We start from the raw sequence: 24,114 nt of genomic DNA on the forward strand, positions 1-24,114 counted from the left end.
AACAATAGAGAAGAGATAGCTGAGAAAATAGATGTAAATCCGCAGGTATAAATATGTTCCAAGTGAGAGACGTTTTGAAGTTACAATCACATGTTTTAGTAAAATACTGTTCACGTATGGTAGATTTTCAGTGAAGAAAGACTAGAAAATCAGCACTCTAGTGAGACATACATCTGAACCAGCTGTCTTTTTTCTCTTACAAATCCCCTTTCAATCCCCGCCCCATTCAAATCCAAGCAGGAACTTGGACAATTCTCCTGCCTCATCTGCCGGATCTTGCCTTCTATGAAGCAAAAGCCTCCTCAAAATCTTTACTGAAGAATTGAGAAGGGAAATTGGTCTGTTGGGGCATGAAGTTGAATGATCTTCCTTTTTAAAAATCGATATTTAATAGATTATTCGAAAGGAACAGGGACAGTGTTGGATTAATAAACTGAATTTATGACATTGATCAGCAATGGAACCAATAATGACAGATTTCCAATAAGCCATTGCCCGAATTCAAATTCTGATTACCATTTAGTTACTTGCTTTGTTGTGTAGAACAGGATATCCTTGTACGTTTAAAGACTTCTAAAAGGAGTGAGCCTATCATTATCTATTATTAAAAGTTAAGAGCCTTCTCTTGCTGTTCTCCTGCATACATTTTCCAAAACTCCAGTACCTTCACTCTCATCCATCTTCCCCCCTTGTTTTTTACCCTCTCCTTCTTTCCTTCATCTCACCTTCACCTGCTTTCCTTTCCTCCATAGGTCCTGTCTTTTCTGTCCTCTTGTACACCAATGTTACCCCTTTCTTTTTGCATCCTTCCTCCTACTCCATTTGCCTCTACCTCCCCTTCTGATTCTTACCCTCCTGCTTGAGCCCTCAGTCATTTTCTCTCCCTTGTCACTTCCTCTCTTTCCCACTCGCACTCAGAAGGAGCGTAGCTTGGTCAGTATGATTGGGAGGGGTGTTAGCTTCAGATTTCCCCACAATCACACTGGCACATGATGTTAAAATACATTAAACGACAAGCAAGGCACACGAGAGGGGCTCAAGAGTCAATGAGAGAAAGTGCATTATTTTGTGAAATATCCAACATTTTTAAGTCTTTCCAACAGAGAGAGGGAGAAAGTGTGTGTGCGTTTTTGTCTGTGCGTAACAATTCCTGGTGAAATCCGACCGAAACCTGACCATACCCAACTAAAAGCACCTGCAACCAACTATTTACCACAAAATACATTTTTGAGGGGGTGTAACACCCATCTTCCCCCAAGCTATGCCCCTGGCCCCTAGGCCCTAGGATCGGACTGGCCTGCAGGGCAATCAGGCAGTGCCCGACAGGCTAGTCTGACATGTCACTGTTTCAACTGTTTTTTTTTTATATTTGAGCCTGTTTTATGGCCTGCTAAGCCTGCTTTTACTGTTAGTTTCCCTGATGTTAAAGTAAACATTGCTAGCAGCAGGCTAAAATTCATGCAGTCTTCATTTCCCCTTTTTTGTTTTCTCTCTGTTAGTCTGTTCTCCCACTTCTTTTAACTCCAGTTCGTATGTGTAATATGAAATGGTATTAGTTGAAGTGGCACTGACTATAGAGCATTTTGTGAGCCAAAGTTTACATTTACAAAACCAAGGTATGGAAAGTGTGAAGTAATTATTGTTTAACAGCTAAGGTAAAAGGTGTTGTGTTTTAAGTGCCCTGTGCTCGGGCACAAAAGGACACACATCAGCACCACCCTTCTGCCTTCCGTCCTTAGTGAGTTTATCCCTGCATTGAGCAGCTTACCAGAGGGCTTAGCTCAGAAGGCCAAATGTTCTATGGAAGACAACAGTGGCGGCTGGTGACCTTCAAAAGTGGTGGAGTGTAATCTTTGGCTCAAATTCTAAAGAACTTTTTCTTGAAGGGTTCTCTCATACTTTCGTGCACAAAGTTTACTGTCTCACTCTTACTCAGTCTCACTAATTCACGCAGTCTCACTCATCCTACTCTGGCCCACTCTGTCTCCCTCAGTCCCATTCATTCTCCCTCATCCTGAATTACTCAGTTTTACTGGTACTCAGTCTCAAACACAGTGACACTCAGTTACACTCACTGTCATTCTCCCTCCCTCATTCACTCACACTCACACACATTTATTCTCATACATATTCTTCCCTACTGTCACTCATTCTCACTCACTCCACTCACTCCTTCCCTCACTCTCTCTCACTTTAACTTACCCACATAGTCACACAGACATGCTCACAGTGCTGGGATTTCACCAGCTCTGAACAATCTCTTTGAAGGCTGGTGAAGGCACCTTCATACACCTGGGTCAGCCTTCAGACAATGTCTCTAGCTACCTTAGTTTCTTGCTCAACCTGAAGCGGGTCTGCATTTTATTTTTATTACTTCATGAGTGAATAACTGTTCACTCTTGATACAATAAAAATGGACCACAAAACGAGAAGGGTGCAGTGCAGCTGGGTAGCCCACAAAGGAGAGCTGCCACTGGCCCAGGGATACCCATCCATCAGACCAATCCATCCGCTCAATCATCCATCCATCTTTTCACTCATCCATCCACTCTTTCACTCCATCTATCCTTCTTTTCACTCCTTTGATCCATCATCCTCCCTTTGGCTCATCCATCTAGCCACCCTTCCACTCAGCCATCCATCCTTACAGCCATCCATTCACCCTTCAGCCCATCCATCCATTCATACATCCCTCCACTTACCCTTTCACTCATCCATCCATCCTTTTATCCAGACATCCATCTACACTGCCTTTCACTCATCCATCTTTACATGCATCCTTTCACTTATCCATCCTTCCGCTCATCCACCCATACTTTCACTCCATCCATCCTTTCACTTATTCTATCATCCATTCATCCTTTCTCTCATCATCCATCAACCCATCCTTTCACTCCATCCATCCATCATCCAGCCATCCTCCCTTTCACTCATATACCGTCTCTCCCTTTCACTCTTCCATTCTCACACCCATCCTTTCACTCATTCATCTATGCACCTATCCATCCACCATTTCATCCATCCATCTATCCTTCTTTTCACTAACTCACCCCCCAAGTTAATTATGAGCCTTTGTCTGCTGAGCTGTAGACAGAAGAGTGCCATCAAGAACCCCCACCACTGTAGCTGCTAAAGGTGGGGGTTGGGGATTGATGATGCCCCTTAAGCAGAAGCTTAACTGCACACTTACCTCTTAGTCCACTAGTGCAATTGTTGTCTGCAGCTAGTTCCTTCCCTCTCTTGGGCCTCTACGGTGGAGATAGGCAGCACTCTGTGTGCTCAGTTCTATAGTATTTTTTTAAGTGAAAGCAGATGCAATACTAAACATATTTTACTGCAGGGAAAGCAGCCCCCTGTCCCTTCTGTGATGATTGTTGCACCCACTTCTTCCTTGTCCTCATTGGCCTGCTCCACCCCAGCCATTAAAGTTAATGAAGCTTTGCCACCTCCTCCTAGAGCCATCAACACTCCCTCTACTATTATGTCACTACTCTAGCTTGTGCCTACCAGTCGAATAAAACCTTGGGCGGCTGGCACTTACGCTGTGGGACATCTGCAGAGTTTGCTAGACTTCACCCGAGAGATTCAGCACGCTGTCTTAGAGCAGTGATTTATTTTCAGCTGTTCTGTGTTTGTTTCCCTGTTCTTGCCTCTTCCCAAGGGTGGCAGGGCAACGCCCCTTTTGCCAATTAACACCAGTTGCCCCTGGAGAACGATAGGATAGGAAACATCACACATGCAGAGATCAATTCAAGATCAGCATCTCTCCCTCTGAGCACTGGCATCAGGCTTGTGGACTGTCAGAGTTTGATGGTGCTGATATGGGGGCTGTAGTTAAACTGCAAGGGGCGCAGAACCAGCTCTCATGATCAACTCCCATGATATTGGACAGCAGTGCAACAGACCTCAGCACAAACCTCTAGTGTAAAGAATGCAGGAAGCTACAATGCCTGCGCAGTACGGCTGACATCGCCAACCAAAGTGCTTGTCAGGTGGAGCGAGGCAGCTTAACATACAACTAAGATATTAGGCACACTTGGGGCGAGGGCAAACACATTCATGGCTCTGAACACCCACTTCATTAGCTGCCTCTGGCAAAGACAACAAGAAACAAAGCAAAACAGCAAGAGGAAGAAACACTGGTCAACTGAAACAGTTGATTGTGTGAGCTTTTGGGGTTCCTGCAGCATTGCAAGGAAATTCTCAGAAAGTGTTAGTCTAACCCCTGACGAGTGACAATTGACAGGGCTGAGTATTTTAATCATGGCTTCTGCTCAACATCCTCTGATTCTAGGCAAATTAATTAATCTCCACGTACCTTTAACAAAAATGAAATAAATAATATGATCTTGTATAATGTAACCCGATGCTATTGTAAAGAGCTCAAATGCACTTCGCTAGGTTTGTGCTACAGAACACTTAATGAAAATATAAAATAAAAAAAAACTGCAAATAAAGGCTTTCAGTTATGCCTCTATTTACTCGTTATGTAGTCAGTGATGAAAACAAAGCTAAATTGATTAATGTTAGGCCTCATTTCTAGAATTTCAGAACGTATCGCATCTCTAGGTGTATGAGTTTTTGTGGGGTGCTTATACAAATATCATGAAGAGTTGTTGCCTTACAGAAAGCAGATCTAAGTTATACTAGTTAATCATGGATGATGTTTTTTTATTGAAATTAATCCCAAAAGTGTACTGTCCTTAAAGGGGGGGGACGCTAACATTCCACAAGTGGAGGGAAGATTTTACATTCCGCCACGAACACTCATTTACACTAAAAGGGAATATTCCCATACCAACATGGACGCCCTCGTAACAGTGTACAGGGCTAGCCCGTACCAACGCGAATTTCGCCGTTTCAGAGGAATGATGCATTCCCTTTCCGACATGGCTACCAGTTTGACATGTTTCTGTGGGCGGGCCCGAGACGCTCTAGATTCCCCCGTCTCTATGGAAAGGGAGCAGGCTCTGGCAGAAGGAGGGAGAGCTGAGCCAGGGGAAGCGGCTGGAGTCCTGTTAACCGCAGAGTCTCCGGCAGCTCGGCAGCAGCCTACCCGCTCCCTAGCCAGCTGATGGGGTTTCTCGTCGGGGGAGGAGCGCCGGCAGCTCCGTCCTAGGACGGGAGGCTCTTCCGGACCTTTTTGAGGACTTTACCTTGTGTGCGGGACCGGGGTTGAAGCAGCGGAGTGAAGGAAGCCTCTGGTTGGGGAGCTGCGGGGACAGACCGGGGGAGCAGCCGCCCACAGCTGGACCCAGGTGGATCCCGGCAATGCGGGAGTGGGCAGGGGGCTTCCGTTTGGAAGAAGAGCACACTTAGAGGATACCTGCCAGAAGACATCAAAAGACAGCAAGAGTTGACGGATAACCAGGAGCTGCAAAGACGGTGCACCGCACTTTTCCAGGTCTTCTCTCTTTCACCTCCTCTGCTGCATCCCGCCAGCCCAATCCCCTTTTCTCCTTTACTCGTAGTGTCCATGCCCACCCCACTTCTCTCATTCGGGGAGGGATATATTAGTTTCCATATAGCCCGTCTGCCCCACTGTTTTCTTTGCTAGTGCCTCTGAGAGATTATACGATCTTCTCATTGCCCGTTTTACAATCACCTGTCTCGTTTTTGTCAGCAATATCTGAACCGCGACTTCCACTATTTTCCTTTCTACCTGTCTTCATCTCTGTCCCATTCACCTCGCTCCTTACTGCCTGTCTTAATCCCTCCTCCCCATTCCTGTCTCCTCTCATTCTCTGATTTCCTTGCTCCCTCCCAGACCTCTTACCCCTCCTCTCGGCCCTATCACCTTTGGTCGTCTGCTAGCATCGGTCTCCATTGCAATTCGCTCTGTTGCTTTTTAGTATTACTATTACTCCTAGTTTTAAATTCTTATTCTGGGGTGTTTTTTCCCATTTCCCCCATCACCACCCTCCTCTGTCTGGCGTTGTTAGACTATTAGAGCTTAATATCTATCGTTATCTTTCACACAGTCTTCAGCAACCTCGTAACGTGTGTTGTTCCCTCATTCTTTCCTTTATCCTGAAACATTTTATACGCTGTTTTCTTATTTTTTCATTGTATTGTTATGGATTCCCTTTCTTGCATCATCCCTCTTATATCTTTTAAATGCTCACATTCCTAGTAATTTACAGTTGGCATTCTGCTTAGTAGTCCTTTTTACTGTGTTGTTAATTGTACATTCACCATCCCTGTACTTTATCTTATCCCTCATCTGATCACCTTGTGCGTGCTTCATCCGAATTTCCTGTTCCTTACCCTGAAACATTGGCTATGTTGCTTTAGTATTTTGTTGGGTGGAGATTGCCCCACATATCTCTTTTTCAAACTCAACAAGTGTTTGCTTTTATAATTGGCTTCAAGGAGTTTGACTGTTCCCCTCTGACTTTTTGGTCTGCATCATTTGGGATCTGTGTGTAGGTTTACATTATACTCCCCTCTTCTTGCATTTGTTCCTCTAGTTCAATTTTCATGTTTTCTAGAGTTTCCTGGCCTTCCATTATCCTCTTTTGTTCTTGCTTTAGCCTCTAACCCTTACAATCCTCCTTTTTACATCTTATGCCTGGGCCTTGTATTTGATTTTTGCGCCTTGAATCATTTTCTTTCCCTAATCTTGGATTGTTTTTCTGTTTCTTGTCTCTTCCTAATCTCAGTTTCTCCTGAATCCTTTTGCCTATTTTGTTGTCTTGTGTGCCTCTTCCTAGTTCTCCACCCTCCTCCCCGGTTTCCATTATCTCTGTCGCTAGTGTGCCATTAGTCTGTTTCTCTCCTTTTCCTTGGTATTGATTGCCAGTTTCCTATCACCTCCCTCTTGCGGGGCAGTGCACAGTTTATGCTGGATGAGACACCATGTCCAAGACCCTTAAGAAGAAGAAACACTGGCTGAGTAAGGTGCAGGAGTGTGCCCTGTCATGCGCAGGGGATGTCTGTGCTGTTCTTGAAGTGCGTGGTGGGGCAGAGCATGGCGAGTTCCCTACCATTGGCCGCATCCGAGAGGAGCCGGGCACCACACTCTCAGGCCGGGCACCAAGCCCCGGGGACGTACTTCTGGAGGTCAATGGCACCCCCGTCAGTGGGCTCACCAACCGGGATACGATGGCCGTCATCCGGCACTTTCGTGAGCCAATCCGGCTAAAAACGGTCAAACAAGGTATGTGCGTTTTTTTTACAATACTGCTTGGGTACTATTGTTTGAGTGTTTAATTTTCTCTGCGCTAAATCTACCTTGTTGTAAATTGCCGTTCCGGTATGGTTTATCGCCCTGATGTCCCAGTGTCTTGATGGGAATCTTCAAGTGTGAAATTCAGAAGTAAAGTTTCCTCAACCCCACAACAGAACACTTCAGACATTACACATCACATACCTGAATACAGCGCAAAAATGCATTAGTTGGCTGTCATGGTACCCTCAACAACACATGCCACCAAATATGCCAGGAGTGACCATGTAAAGGAGTAGAGTAGATGGAAAGCTGCACTCACACTCAACACAACATAGATATTCAATATGGTCAGGTTCCACCCCACCCACCCCACGCAGAAACGTGTCACAGCCATTGAGCTAAGAGAGCTATTAGGTTTTCACTCACCATACCTCGAAATTCCACACAACACATACTTTGAAGCGATTACACACACCCATTAGCAACACAGCATGGATACGCCAACTAGTTAGAAGGCATCTGCAACACAAACAGAACACCAGTTATAAGCTGACACGCTTCATTCACAGCCCACCCATCACACGAGCAGCAGTATCGTGCCCAGACTGTCCCTCTTATTCTTGTCGAAAGGCATTCCTGGAAGAGCAGGGCATGTTAATGGCAGATTTACACATGCCAATGACATAACCTTTCATTTTTACACTTCCAATCTTGTGCGTGCTTTACATTATAATAACATCAGACCCGATTACCCAGTGGGAAGATTTTCTGTCGTGAATAAGTCCAACATTCTGCAACACCCGCATTACAAATGTAAATATGTAGTTTCTATTGCCGTTACAATGGGTTTCGGCAGCGTGGCTGAGCACAGGTCACACGGTTATTCAGTTTAGGTATTGAAAGGTGTAACCTCTTCTGTACAACTGATACTGAGTAAACAAGTTGATAGTACTATGGGGCCTTGTAAATTAAGCCAGTGTCTGTGTGTGTTTTGTTCGTTTTATAATGGTGCGGCCTTGTTTACATGTTGCAGAAGGTATCAGTCTGTCGGCAAGGAGGCGGTGATAGATGGAGATATTTCAAGGTGCACGAGTTCCGAGAAGGGGGCATGGAGCTGATGCTGCAAAACTTAAGCACAATTTAAAAGAATAAATATATACATATCATAAACTTTGAAGTTTTTGGTGCGAATGAATCTGGTTAGGAATACGTTTGGGTTCCAAATATTGAGATTCAACCCTAATGCTGAGACTTTAAAAAAGAGGAGTTTTGTTTTAACGTTTGTTGGTTCTGTTTTTAAGGTCAATTTTACCATTATTTGAACCTTTCGGTTCGTATTACACGTCTTATCAATTTGGACGACAAGTGTACTTCCTAGACGGAAACGGGGTGCGCCCGTCCTCTGAGGCAGAGCGGAAGATGCCATTTTAAATGTTTTAATTGATGTGGGCGGGACCAAAGCAGGTGCCTGCTATTTGCCGTCTTTTTTGTGACTCTTTCTTGCTGGCTATTGCATGCTCCTCATGTCCTACTGGTTTCCCTTGACAAGCATTTTCGTGACTAAGCAACTTTACCTGACAAAATATATTTCCTCCAATTAAGCCTTCGCGTTATTCCTCTCCAGTAAAGTCCATGCGTGCCAATTCACCAAATTTATAGGGGTAGCGGAAGTGACATTACACGCCCTTTGACCTTCAGTTTTACTCACACATACATGCTTACACATTCACGCCCCTCACCCACAATCACACACTATATGCATTTAAAATCATATTTGTACTTACCTCAGCTGCCAGGAAGGTAATATTCCTGCTAATTGTACTCAGTTTTTATTAAACTAATAGTAAATAAAATAATACTATTGGTGTAATAAAGTAATTGACAGAAAACAAAGAGCGAGGAGTCACAGGCGATGTCCATAAGGACGAGCGAGCTGCCACAGTCTTCCACACACTGGTTTTGCCACCTCCGAGGCCAGCGGTCGCAAGGAGCAAGCCAGGGGTCGCAGCTGCGACCCCCTAAATGACGTCCACGGTAAAGTCTACAACATAAACCTCCAGAGAAAGATCGAAATGCTTATTCTCCCATGAAAGTGTTCCGATCTCAGGATCATGTATGTTATTTCCAGCACTTAAATCACGTGTGTGCTCCCGCTCCCTTCCCAGCAGGACTGCTTCTGGTTATACAAACAAGGTGAATCGTCCCGTTAGTGCGACTTGGTTTCTGCCTTCCTGCCTGTGGCCGAGTGGTTGAGCATCCATCTGGCTGACGTTCAGTCAGTCCCGAATTCAACCTCTCTTCTAAACCTCCCCCCCCCCCTAAAACGCTGCTTCGTAGTCCATAATTAAAGCATTACGAGTCAAAATGTTAGACGGTATTGTTCATTCCCCAGCAGTCTGAACTGCTGCATTGAATAATTGCTGCGTTTTTGTTAGTCGATGTGTTTTTTTAATCAGAAGTATTTGACAGCATTATCTGACACTTGGATCGCTTTTCACCATAAATGTATTCTACAAACAGTCCCAATAAATTAAATGAATATTCTGTTGGTGCTTAGCTGAAGCAAAATGGCTCGATTTCTTGATGTTTCTTTTTGACAAAAGAACTGTATGTTAACTTGGAAGTAATAGCTGTGTGTGCAACCTGAACTGCTTTGGCCCAATTACAGCGAATATTCGTTTTGTTTAGAAATAAAAAACAATTCCTTATTATTTTTACTTTGCACCTTCACTGCTTTAATGGATCATTGTCACTTCCTGTTTCAGAGACTGGAGGTAGGTCATAAGACGAAACACACCGCAAGTAAGGGTAGTGCTTTTGATTGAGGGAATCCATCAGAAGTGAAATCTTAAACAGTATGGACATGTATTATTATGTGTATATCACCTATAATGCCTTGTCTAGCTACCTCGAAGTAATATGGTTGATTTTACAGCTTTTGTTGGGCCACTTTATAAGAAATGATGAATAGTAGCAGTGAGCACCTTAGTGTTGACAGCGCAGTTAAATCCTCTAAAACCATCTGTAGCGCATACGTATTCTTTTGCCCTGGTGCCTCCTAACCTGAGCACCAGACTGAGTTGACTTTCCCATGATTCCTGTTCTTTCCCCATGGTCTGGAGCCCAGGATTTTGAGTTCTTCTCAAGTGTGTGATAGTGTGTACTTTCAGGTGGTAGGATGCCCTGCCTCAGCTATACTTTGTGTGCTCAGGAACATTGAGAGCGTGGTTCAGAGAGAACAGACATGTATGTAGCCACACGAAAAGTATCCGTCTATGTACAATTCACTAAACCATTGAATGGTATAACATATTGGAATATTGCAAGCTTCTTGTGAGCCTCGTTGTTGCATCCCACTGCCTTCAAAATCATCTTTATTTTCAAGTTTGTCTGTTGCAACAAATCTGCAGATGTTTCTAAACTACCAAAGTTGCCATCCACTTGAACAAAAGCTAATTTGCTTTTGCAATCTGTGACTTCCTTTAAATATATAGAGATGCAATTAGGCAGAGTAGTCCTTTGCAGTGTTGTTTAGATGCTTGTTTGTTGCTATAAAGTTTACCTCCACTCATCCATCAGCACCTCCTCCATCATCGGAAAATGGCTGTGCGTACATCCTGTGATTCTTTGACTGAACGAGACACCAGGCAGGAACGTAGTCTTTGAGGGGAGGGGAAGGGAAGTGGATGAGCTAGCCATTTCTGTACCTCTGTAATCCAACCACTGATGAGCAATTTAGAGAAGATGTCCTACTGTAGCAAGAGGAATACAACAAGACACAGCACTGCATTTATTTATATATAGATAAGAGGGGCTGGCAGGCCTAGGGGAAACTCAGCAGCTTTTCCAGCCTAAAATGACTTGGAGAGAATCAGTCAGAAGTGTGGGTGACTTCTGGATGTTGCCATCTTCTCCATTCTCAGCGATAGGAGCAGATCCTGAAAAAGCTTCAGCAATGTAGGGACACAGAGGGACAATAGCACTTACAACAAAGAAGTCATTGAGATAGTTAGACTGGATGTGTATCGAATGTGAAGTGATTACTGCTATGTGTTTGGAGGAGTTACTGGGTATTGTTGCACTTAAACAGGCACTATTCTCTACTCAATCACTTTCAGCTTGTTTTGCTGACAATATCATCCTCCTGTCTTAATCTATACACTGCCAGTATAACTCTGCACTTGTTTGTGCTGTGTGCTGGCACTCTACCATACAGCATGGTGTCAGTCTATCTGGCCATTATATTTTCTAGGCTAAGCACAATAGAATATTGCCCTGAACAGGGGATACACTGATTGGAGCTGTCAACATTGATTCGGGGGTTGAACGTGGGTTTTGTGTGTTTAGTCATGTGCCTATGCCATACTGACTTGTCCAGTGGCTGTTGCTTTCTTCCCCATCTGCAAACTATCTTCTCTGCGCCAATAAATGTACTTAGTGGTGGTTTGACCAACTGACGAGTCTGCTAAGGAGTAGGTAGGTAAATAGAGGATATTAATACATTAATTAATATGAAACCGTTCAAGGTGTTGCTGCTAAATATATATGTGGTCTCCTTGGGTTTTGTTATTCAACACATTTTGTTTATACTTTTTCTTTTGTATATCATACTAGATTTGCTTCTCCTTCTGAATGTATTTAAATGTGTTGTAATGTTTGATTACCACGATCCCCGTTTAATAAAATAAAGAACAAACACAGGATCACTAAGCCAAGCAGTTCATTAAATCTCTATTACAAGATTTTCACAGGATTTAAAATTATACTAGGGTTTGAGCTCCGCAGAGCCTAAGGTAATACACTTTAAAACTATTGAAGGACAGCTTCTTGGTAAGCACTGCGTTTTTTTATTTTTTTCGTAAAGACTGAAGGAAAACATTGGTCTGTATCTGATTAGTCCCTCATTTATTAAACCATCCTCCTCTTTAATGCCTCCTTTGAAATTCGGTTCTTCCCCTGGACATGGTCATGTTTCTCCATCACAACCAGGCTGATATGCAGTTGCATATTTCTGTGGTATTCGGGAAAGCTGCAATGCACGACCATGTCTGTTGAGCGTTGACCATAAGGTCACTGCCAGATGTGTTGATAAAGCATTTCCTCCCAGAAGAAGTTTTCTTTTAGGAATATTTAAGACTGGTATATCTAAGTGTTTTTGGTTTTGCCGCTTACCATACACTCATTACTCCTTTACCCACCTCTTCTCTTATCAGTTGTCCTCCTGCTTTATGGTTGCACTTGCTTAGATACAAGCACACTGAAGAGGTCCGGGGCGCCTACTGTGCACATTAAGCCACTGTGTACCTCTTTCTGTCAGACATGCAGCTGTTCCACAAGAGTCTGCTACCAGCCCCCAAAAATTGTCACTTCTTTACTCTCCATGCTGTAGTTTTTGTTGTTGCAAATATGCCGAGTACTCGTGTGTATGTGTGATCGGACTGTCTGCACATAGCACTTTCCACACTATATATTCTTGGGCTTGGGTCAAAAAGTCCTCATTGCTTGCGTGTACACTGTGTATTTATGAGGTGTTCGGGGTGGCATGGTTATTGTTAAATGTGCTGATTAGAGCCACCGGTTGTGATTTCAGAATCCCCACTGCTTTGTGGATGTCCGTGTTTAACATCCCAAACAGAAGGTGCCTTTGGTCTGCAAAGGCAGTGCACCTTCCTTAGGTTCCTTTTTTAACTTATTTTTCAGTTATTGTGCCTACTAGTGTTTTACTTGTGGCTACCGGCGAAAGTCGTCATTGGTGCTTTGTCCTACGGGGGGTTGTGCCCAGATAGCATACAGTTAAATGTAGGTGTTGACAAACGTCGCACAGTTTTTGCTGTTGAGTACAATTATGCCCCGTTTAAGTGCTTAATTTGTTGCCAGTGCTTTCAGTGCATGGACCACTCCCTTTTATGTATCCATCCTGGCGTTGTGCACGTGATCTCATTACCAACCCCCTTATCATATGCCTATATAATCTTAACACAACTTTCCCTCCGGTTACTCTGATCATGGAAGATTCCCTGTTATACCGACACACTGTCGAATTGCTTGCATTAGAGTGAGGAGTAAAGGATCCGGAACCCTCTGAGCCTGAAGTTGCAAGGCGCTCAACTATAATTCATAGTGCCTCCAATTACTTGAGTGACACTGAGTGGCAGCCATATTTTGTGTTATTGGCGCTGTGTTGGTAACGCTGCAGAGTTGAACTGTCCAAGCCCTAGGCCAATACCCGGATATGTCCGTATCTACCGGGCTTGTCTCTGATGATTTGCAGGGGAGGTTCAACTGATCTTTCTAATATCATCTAAATGTTAACCAATACATCGGTTTTCAACTTAGTACTCGTCCTCACTTTGCACAATGCACATTTGTGGTAGTTTAGTTTACTCTGTGAGTCTTGGCATACTTTATTTTGTGCTGTTATAACTTAAGGAAAATTTGATTTGCATATGAATATCATGCAGATTTGAAATTGAAACTTCTGTATCTTCTTGGGTGTCTTGTGTTGTTTGCATGTCTATTCTTTGTCATTTTTTCAAGATGGTTAGTCTTGGCGCTTCAGTGCCTTGATATGAACCTCTGCTTTAGTTAAGATTAATGTCAGGTGTCTTATTGAAAATGTTGGCCTCTAAAGAAAACACAGCAAATTACAAAGTTTGTCAAACACAATTTGTTTTATTTTCTGGGTTTTACATATTTTTTTTCCTGGGCTGTTAGATTTTCTTTAATGCTGTAGGCAGTTGCTGCAGTACAACATTGCTGAGTGCATGACGATTATATACGAAGCGAAAGGCTGATTCTCCCAGGGACGAGTTGTTGGATGTTTCTGCCCCATGGATGCGGTATCGCGTGCAAGCATAACCAAGCATTTACATCATTTTCTATTCCTGAGGTCAGAAATTGCCTTGGGCTCCTCAATCAGTCCATTCAAGCCCTCCTCTCTTTTGCACTGGTTCCAGTGGATAAGCCTAGTTCGGGAGCTGTGGTGCCTAGGATCTGTTGTAGAAGATGTGCATGTATCTGTATACCTGGTGGCACGAGTGAAGATACAGCTGCAGCATTTGTGTCTTGAGTCCGGGATGGCAGCATCATGCTAGAAACCCTAAATCTGTTTACATAACGCAGTGCAGCGAGGCTGGAACTGAATACCAGATGACTGTTCATCCTTGGCTATGCTTTATGTTGAAAGTGGCACGTATTGGTATTCCTGATAATAATGTGTTTGCCATTGATGGCCATCTGGTGAAAGTGAGCAGGGAAGACATTGTCATAGAAGCCCTTCTGTATTTTTATACCTGTTTAATCTGTGTAGAAGATGGTACAGTGGGCTTCATGGTGCTTAAGTGTTTCAATGGCTTGGCGTACAGCCTTGCAGAGAGACGGTTGTGATAAGTCTATTGTATCCAATAACTCTGTGGGGACCAACTTGAATAGTATTTTAGCATACATAACATTTAGATCTCTGTGGTCTCCATGATGTAGCATGTTATGAGCTATAGGAGGCCTTGTTGGCGTCTTTGAATCTGAGTCCATGTTCCAGTCTCTGTAAAGTCTAAGTGTTACCCTTTACCTGGACCTCCTTTCCCGCCTTTTTAGGAGGTCCTGCCTTCTCCGACACCTCTTTAATACCACAGTTCATGGCATGTAGATTTATCTGTATGTTAGGGGGTGCAGGTTAATGTTTTTTGGTGACATTTATAATTATTTCAGATGCTTCTCCAGGTGCATGTCATCATGTGGTCTCTTGTGCATTCATGTCAACAAAGACAGCAAGAAATTCTCGAAGTATAATCTAGAACACATTTCAATCCTCTTTACAACAAAGCAGGCTGACTCCTGTAAGAACACCACCCAAAACAGCAGAATGGACGTGGGGGAGAGAATGGTAGAAAGGATGAAAAAAATACACATTCAACATGTTATCACTAGTGTAAGCTAACATAGCCCCCATCTCACATTTTAACAGCTAGGAATGGAGCGTTAAACTTCATGCTTTGCCATATACCTAAACCCCAACATAACCTGTGCCATGAAACTTCTCTCTGCCCTTCTGCTGCGACCCCAGGTATGCTGTGGCTACCTCCACCCACAGGAACATGTATTGACACCCCTTGAACTAGACCTTGAGTTTCACTGTGTTGCCTCTGTACCCAGGGCTATCAGTTCACTTTTGACACGCTGCAATTTCTGCTTCATTAACGTGGAGCAGTTTGAATCAAGAATGATCAAAATATTTTTAACCTCAAGTGACATCTCCTGCCAGGCAGCCTTTACACAAAATAAGTTCTTTCATTCCGACAGAGCTCAGCTCTGCAGTGACCATCACTCTGAGTTCAGCATTCCCTTTGATACACCGTGTCTAAAGCAGAATTGTGCATGCACAGGCAGAAGCCAAAAGGTTGTGTCCCTCACACTATCCTCTAAGATGGAAAATGGATATCAGAACGAAATGAATTAGTGCTGTCACCACACAAGCGTGGAAATCACTGTTGGCTTTGCCTTTTTAATGCAACTGTGGCATCCAAGATTTGCTGATGGTCTCTTTATCTCAGCCTCCGGTCTAGTCATTCACTTGGCCAAAAGTCTGGCCTCAATATAACACTACATTTTTGGTAATCCCTTCTCTAGTATGCTGTGACTCTTGAAACACCACTAGAATTGACTGCACCCCTAATGGATGGGCCTTCCCTGAAGTTACTACATGATGCTCCTTCCTATGCCTCATTGGATTAAATCCATGCGGTAGGCATTGGACCGAAAAAGGCAGCTTTTCCTGGCTTTTTGCAGTTCTTCAACTCCTTGAAAGCCATCTCCTCAAGAATACAAGGGAAAGGACAGCATATGTGAAAACCAATCTCAGGAGCCCAGTATATAGCTATTGCTGTAAAATATAAATGGCTGCCATAAAGCGGGTCCACGCCCAAGCCTGCCTGGCCGAGAAGCCACCACTCTAAAATACTGATCCTCCTCCACGCCACAACCCTAAGCAGGTGCTGCGGTGTTTGTAAGCAGAACCGGTTCTCTTCTCACTCATAAGTTGGCTTCCCATGATCCACCCTCTGGCAGCCTGTGGAAGGCTAAGCTCACATACTTGTCCAACTCTAGCAACAGCTCTCTCCTTCATGTGGCAAGAGACAGCCAAGCGTCCGGTTGAAGTCTCTGCACGGTAGAGTGATTGCTATCTTTACTTACTCGGGGAGTGGGCCCACCACTTTCCAGCCGCTGACTAACTCATAGAGGACTTTCTCACCTCAGCAGATGCTCCCCATACTTTCTGTCCATTCTGTCTGCCAGAAGTCAGAGCAGCACCACAACCCTAAGAGAACTCGTCCTCCTGACCTTAAAATATAGTAGAAAAATCCTCTAAGACATTTTCGTTATGATGCTATATATAATTTGTATGTTTAGCCCCTTTGCTTATAAACCTTCATTTTTTTTTCTTTTCTCACCCAAAAATTAATTTCAAGTTGTACATTATCCTTACTATGCTATCTAGCTACATTCTTGCAATGTCCAGAACTCTTTTTTTTTTTCCAGTGAACAATGATATTTTGATGTTTGAGAAGCCTCCCAAAACGTTTTACCTATAAAACATAATTTTGTTCCATGATATTTATATCCACAGGGCTCCCATCAGTGGAATTTGTGAAAATGATGCGCCATGCTCGTTTTGCACCCTTAATGTACATAGCATACGTATTGTTTGTTCTGCGACCATGACATTTGGGGCTTCGTAATTAATGTGGTGTGTGTGATCGTTTAATGCTCTGTGGCAGCTGATGGTGGGGCAGGTGCTTCTCAGCATACCTTTTTCTTTATCCTAATCTGTGAGCAGTGCAGATAGTTTTCTTAGTTTAACATTTTCTATTTACAAAATCGAGGACAGTGGCTTGCCATGGACTCAGTTAATACTGGTACACACATATAGTGCATACAGCCGTAGAAACCCATACTTTTCAAATAATTACAAACCACCTGACACTGCCATGCTGTATGTAAGAAGTCTGTACTTGCTGCTGAACATCAAAGCCCCCCCTGGCGCGAGCTGGGTAAATCTGAGCCAAGATCTTGGGAGATGTAGGCTCTGTGTAAGACTTTCTATTAGGTATACCTCAATATGGCGTTGCTTATTATAAATTAACGCCCTATGCCATTCAGCCTATTGTTGTTGTATCTCCAGATCAGTTTCCCTTTTGTCTTTATCGCTCAGTGTCTCCATTACATGGTCCTCGAAAAGGGCTCTCTAGATTGAGGTGGCGCACTTACCTTCTTCCATCAACTCGCATAGCGCTGCCAATTCGTGAGTTACCTGGGAAACCCTCCCAAGAGCTCCTCACAGCGCCTGTCAACTGAGCATACAAAACAACTGGGCAGGCCAAACTCCGAGCATGTCCATTACCACCCCAAACATCAGGAAAATATCCTCCAGATAGAGGTCCACCTATCCTGTTGCAGCCACCCTTTATCCTTTCCGTGGTCTGTGATTGTTTACTCCTGAATCTTTGTGGGTGCAGCGGGGCACCATCTTCACCGCTGTGTGCCAAGCTTGGGACGTCAGGACCACTAAATTCAGATTCTCGAGCACTCAGTCAGGGAGTATCGAAACAACAAAGCGGTGCTCGTTCATGGCTGTCTGTGCTTTCCGGTAGGACATGTGCTCCTACTTTTATTCTAGATCTGGCCTTTGCTGATAGGGAAACAGACATGCTGTCAAGCACCCTAAACATTATCCTCATTACCAAACAGCTTATACTTATTTATTATTCTGTGTCTAAAGTACTTATGCTGCTTGGGGGTCTCTTCCAAGCTTTGCCCTTTTCTGCGTTGGTAAAATACACTGAGGGAAAAACCAGGAGTCGGAGTTTAGCGTTGCTGCGTCTTCAAGTTATGTTTGAACGAACACTTGGAACTGAGGATTTTATTTTGTCTTTTTTCTGATTTTTCAATTTTTATTAGTTGAAAAATGTCACACTGTTTGGTGCACAGACATTTCTGTTGTTAATGGCTATTTCCGTTTCTCGAAATTTTAAATGCACAAATAGTCATTTGTGACCTGGAACAGTATTGAATGCAAATCGCCAGCCCCATGGGCTTCACAAATATTGAATACAGTTGCCCGAGCTGTAAGAATAGTTCAGGCAGAGCCAATGTAAACAGATACCAGTCCAAATTATAAGCACATTCCATGCATGCTTATGTTTCTGTGGGTATACCATAGTTCACATATACTGGCCTGCTGCCATGGCGTTTGAATCTCAGAGGCGAAGATAACATAACTTCCTGTGGCTGCTGACAGCAGGGCGGACATATATCTCAACATGTCCCTTTTCTACCCAAATCCGTAACCGGTTGATATGTCTTTTTTTTTTTTTTTAGGCTTGAACATGGCCAACTTGCAAAATCGTCCATCTGTATGTTTGTTTTCTAGCCTTCTTCCCGGCCAGCCGGGTTTTGTGGTATTCCCCAGAGCGTATCTATCTACCTGTTGGAAAATCTAGGTGGCACAAGGTCATGCAAATACCATCATGCCCCAGGGGGGCTCCCTTGTCGAGGCCTGCGGCTTAAAAGCTCGAACAGTCGCCCTTCATCCAAGTGTTTATGAGCATAACGTGAAATATTCTTATGAGCAGATGGCCTGTAATATCGGAGCATTAGTTCTCTGCCTGGCGTGTTTTTGTCTTTATCGTTAATCAGTGCGTTCTGCGTTGGGTGTTGGCAAAGGAAATATGTTACCTTATGTTCCGTGACGAACTGTATCCCCAAATATACAAGGTCACTCATTACTTACGAGCTGAAGATGTCACTGAAACAAATGCGCTATTTTTTACGTTTTGGCAGGGTGTTACATAAAACTGAGCTAAATGCCGTTTGTGCGGTCCAGTTGCCCGCGCAGTATGTCATATACCGGGCGCGCTGGCGGAGCGCCAGCCATGAAGTATGTGAGGTAAATGCAGAGTGTGTAATCCGGCCAGGGCGGGTGAAGGGGGGGCGCGTCCGCTGGTGAAAGGAATGCTGATTGGGTGGTGGGGGCGGGGGTGGGAAGAGAACAGAATTCCCCAGCCGGCCTCTGGTTTCCTGTCGGCCCCCCAGCACAGGACAACAGGGAAGGAGTCCCCGTGTGACCACAGGGATGTGTCCTCGGAGAGACCCAGTACAGATGTGAAGCTAGGATAAACTATCGGTGGCCGGTCCGGTGCAGCTGCCAGCCCGTCAAACACGTCCTGGTTGGTCATTTGGGTTTGCACATATGCAAGGCAACCATTCTGTGCCCCAGTTCTGTGTTCCCTGGACGCTGTTACTCAGCGTACGGATTTACGGTCATGCGCTACACGCTGCTTAAACGTTGTGTTCTCGTGAAACTGTTTCTCCTCTAAAAACAAAAACACAAACAAAAAAAAGTGTGTTGATGAGTAAAACACACTGATAGCCCAGTGGCATCCTTAGTACTTCGTGTGTCTGTCTGGAGCCTGCAGCAGTGTTGGAAAGTAGGGGTTAACCAGCTTGACCCCGGTTCCGACTACTGTTTCTGGGCCGGATCGGAGATCCCCCGACCGAGGGAATCGCGTTCAATGTGTCCTGTTGTCTTTTTCGGGCACCGGGACATAATTCAGCATCCATACTTGTAGACAAGCAGGCCCGGTCGGCTCCAGGATGTGGGGTCTGCCACGTCGAAGAACGGTAGGCCGTGCGGGGAGAGTGGTCATCCAGAGGCTGCGGTGTCTGAGAGCTGGGTCTGGGCATGCGGGGAGGTCTTGTACCAGTCTGAGCTGTATACCATATCTACGGCCGGGTTTCGTCCACTAGTTTTAACTGTGTATTACTAGAGGTTCATTTATACCAATTAGTTTGATCTCTTTGCTTCTCTCCACCTCACCTGCCTTTCGCTCTATCTCGCCCGACTTTACCCTCCTTTCTCGATTTCCGCAGCTGTCCTGCTCACCCCACCCCTTTCTACCACCTCACTGTCTTCGCGCTTGACATCTTACTTCTCTCTCCCCAACTTATCAACCTGTTTCCCTGCTGTGCACTTCTTTCTCCCCTTCTCCCTCCTATTTCTCTCAGGTCACCCTCCTCTCTTTCTGCCCTACCCTACTCTCTCTCTGTCTCCCGAACTCACCATCCACTAGCTGTGTCATATCACTCTCCCTCCACCTCACTCTTCTCCCTCCACCTCACTCTTCTCGCTCCACCTCACTCTTCTCGCTCCACCTCACTCTTCTCGCTCCACCTCACTCTTCTCGCTCCACCTCACTCTTCTCTCTCCACCTCACCCTTCTCTCTCCACCTCACCCTTCTCGCTCCACCTCACCCTTCTCGCTCCACCTCACCCTTCTCGCTCCACCTCACCCTTCTCTCTCCACCTCACCCTTCTCTCTCCACCTCACCCTTCTCTCTCCACCTCACCCTTCTCTCTCCACCTCACCCTTCTCTCTCCACCTCACCCTTCTCGCTCCACCTCACCCTTCTCGCTCCACCTCACCCTTCTCGCTCCACCTCACTCTTCGCTCTCCACCTCACTCTTCGCTCTCCACCTCACTCTTCGCTCTCCACCTCACTCTTCTCGCTCCACCTCACTCTTCTCGCTCCACCTCACTCTTCTCCCTCCACCTCACTCTTCTCGCTCCACCTCACTCTTCTCGCTCCACCTCACTCTTCTCGCTCCACCTCACTCTTCTCCCTCCACCTCACTCTTCTCGCTCCACCTCACTCTTCTCGCTCCACCTCACTCTTCTCGCTCCACCTCACTCTTCTCTCTCCACCTCACTCTTCTCTCTCCACCTCACTCTTCTCGCTCCACCTCACTCTTCTCGCTCCACCTCACTCTTCTCGCTCCACCTCACTCTTCTCGCTCCACCTCACTCTTCTCGCTCCACCTCACTCTTCTCGCTCCACCTCACTCTTCTCGCTCCACCTCACCCTTCTCTCTCCACCTCACCCTTCTCTCTCCACCTCACCCTTCTCTCTCCACCTCACTCTTCGCTCTCCACCTCACTCTTCGCTCTCCACCTCACTCTTCGCTCTCCACCTCACTCTTCGCTCTCCACCTCACTCTTCTCGCTCCACCTCACTCTTCTCGCTCCACCTCACTCTTCTCGCTCCACCTCACTCTTCTCGCTCCACCTCACTCTTCTCGCTCCACCTCACTCTTCTCGCTCCACCTCACTCTTCTCCCTCCACCTCACCCTTCTCGCTCCACCTCACTCTTCTCGCTCCACCTCACTCTTCTCGCTCCACCTCACTCTTCTCGCTCCACCTCACTCTTCTCGCTCCACCTCACTCTTCTCGCTCCACCTCACTCTTCTCTCTCCACCTCACTCTTCTCGCTCCACCTCACTCTTCTCGCTCCACCTCACTCTTCTCGCTCCACCTCACTCTTCTCGCTCCACCTCACTCTTCTCGCTCCACCTCACTCTTCTCGCTCCACCTCACTCTTCTCGCTCCACCTCACTCTTCTCGCTCCACCTCACCCTTCTCTCTCCACCTCACCCTTCTCTCTCCACCTCACCCTTCTCTCTCCACCTCACTCTTCGCTCTCCACCTCACTCTTCGCTCTCCACCTCACTCTTCGCTCTCCACCTCACTCTTCGCTCTCCACCTCACTCTTCGCTCTCCACCTCACTCTTCGCTCTCCACCTCACTCTTCGCTCTCCACCTCACTCTTCGCTCTCCACCTCACTCTTCGCTCTCCACCTCACTCTTCGCTCTCCACCTCACTCTTCGCTCTCCACCTCACTCTTCGCTCTCCACCTCACTCTTCTCGCTCCACCTCACTCTTCTCGCTCCACCTCACTCTTCTCGCTCCACCTCACTCTTCTCGCTCCACCTCACTCTTCTCGCTCCACCTCACTCTTCTCGCTCCACCTCACTCTTCTCGCTCCACCTCACTCTTCTCGCTCCACCTCACTCTTCTCGCTCCACCTCACTCTTCTCGCTCCACCTCACTCTTCTCGCTCCACCTCACCCTTCTCTCTCCACCTCACCCTTCTCTCTCCACCTCACCCTTCTCTCTCCACCTCACCCTTCTCTCTTCACCTCACCCTTCTCTCTCCACCTCACCCTTCTCGCTCCACCTCACTCTTCTCGCTCCACCTCACTCTTCTCGCTCCACCTCACCCTTCTCTCTCCACCTCACTCTTCTCGCTCCACCTCACCCTTCTCTCTCCACCTCACTCTTCGCTCTCCACCTCACTCTTCGCTCTCCACCTCACTCTTTGCTCTCCACCTCACTCTTGTAGCTCCACCTCACTCTTGTAGCTCCACCTCACCCTCACTCCTCGCTCACCCTCACTCCTCGCTCCACCGCACCCTTTTCTCTGTTCCTAACTCTTGCTCATTACCTGTCTTTCTGACTTGCCCTCCCTCCCTCGCCAACCTCCTTTTTTCTCAGTATCTTTCCTGCTGCCTCAACCTCCTCCTTATTACCCTCTCTACTCTCTGCTTTACCTTCCCCTCCACACCCTTTTCGTTCTCCACCTCTCTCTGGACTCTCCACCTCAACTTTGCTGCTTCCTTGGAGGTTATGCGTTTGTGTATGTAAAAGAATGAGGGTTGTGCATGTGCTTTTGTGTGTGGTTGGGTTGGTGTGTGTAATCAGGCCTGGTACTTCTGCGTCCCTTTATCTGTTCTTCACTAGTAGCTCCTCACATTTCAAACGGTGGCAGCAGTAAGATCTGGGCTGTAAACCGCGTACTCATGGACATGCATGACATCCAGAAAGACCTGTGATAACAATTGGAAGAGCAACCAAAGGTGGCAACCTGAGAAACAAAACCAGCTCAGACATCAAATGGGGGCCTATTTCTACCCCTATAGGCCCACCGTGCCAAGAGTACATCTTCCGAGGTCAACAACTGGACTCATAATTTGGCGGCTAGTTTGCAACCGCTATTTTGTTGTCAAGCTTTTGCGCAGAATGTATCTTAAGCATAGCAAAGAAGAAACTGCAGCTTATGTGAGTGGCTCAAAATGGAAATGACTGTCCTAAATAGTGACTGGCATGCTTTCTCGTCCCCCCCCCCCTTCTCCCTCAAGTCTCTCATATTCTCATCACCCTCTTGATACCCATCACCTGCCTTGTCCATGGATCTTCCCTCCCTCTTGGTCTACCACTATGCTTCATCTCTTCACACTCCTTCTATGGGCCCTCCCCCACCATTTATCATTTCTCGTCATCCCCTCTTCCACCAGCGTCATTCTCTGCCTTCACCCTTCAGTATTCCTCTTGCTCTGCTTACCTCTTATAGCTCCGCCTCAGTACATGCTTAGCCGTCCCCATTCGCATCACTCATCTCACCAGTCTTTACCCTGCTCCATCCATCCTGCTTCTTCATACATCTTTTTTTTTATCCTGGGTGCATTTTCTGCACCACATAATAGGGAGTGGTTGGCAATTGGGAATAATCCAGTTTAACAATATTTAAAGAGGGAACACAGTCATTTTAGTCATGCTTAGCCGGGGTAAGTGTACAGAGTCCAAAACCTAAAATAAAAATAGGGTCAAAAAAAGAGGAAATATCTGGTGCAACAATGCAGAAAAGGTAGATTTCCTACACCATTTCACGCTTTTTTATCAGAAGTGAAAGGCCGAGCGGCAGGATTTGAATTTGCTAAGTCACAGACTGTAGGAACATCTCCACAGCAAGTACATTAGCCCAGTATATTATTTTATCAGCTTAGGACCCGAGGAGTAACAGTATCACTGTAATCAGGACCACTGGAATTATGCAACAGGGGAAGACCATATTATGCAGCAGGACTGGCTTAATTATGCAGCGTTGTTTGGGGTAGAATTAGTTTATTTTGTATATTTTGTTTCAGATGTTGACTCTGTCTGGAAAAAGGTTTCACCTCATTAGAACCAGTTTAAAATGCAACTACAGCAATAAGCAGCGCCCATTAAATTTTTCAAAGCGCCTTACGCTGTGCAGCAACACATCACTGTGTTT

General features: G+C 45.6%; 1 protein-coding gene across 2 annotated transcripts in view; it reads left to right on the forward strand.

The window, feature by feature from the left end:
• The first annotated feature begins 6,725 nt into the window (after nucleotides 1–6,725).
• The window catches only part of MAGI3 (membrane associated guanylate kinase, WW and PDZ domain containing 3), a 946,614-nt gene continuing 929,225 nt past the window's right edge, over nucleotides 6,726–24,114 (forward strand). For both annotated transcript variants that reach the window (XM_069238693.1, XM_069238692.1), the window contains exon 1: nucleotides 6,726–7,159. In XM_069238693.1, the coding sequence (XP_069094794.1) occupies nucleotides 6,859–7,159 (301 nt within the window). In that variant the 5' untranslated portion in view covers nucleotides 6,726–6,858. The remainder of the gene's footprint in view (nucleotides 7,160–24,114) is intronic.

This window comes from Pleurodeles waltl, chromosome 6 (assembly GCF_031143425.1).
Source record: "Pleurodeles waltl isolate 20211129_DDA chromosome 6, aPleWal1.hap1.20221129, whole genome shotgun sequence".
NCBI lineage: Eukaryota > Metazoa > Chordata > Amphibia > Caudata > Salamandridae > Pleurodeles > Pleurodeles waltl.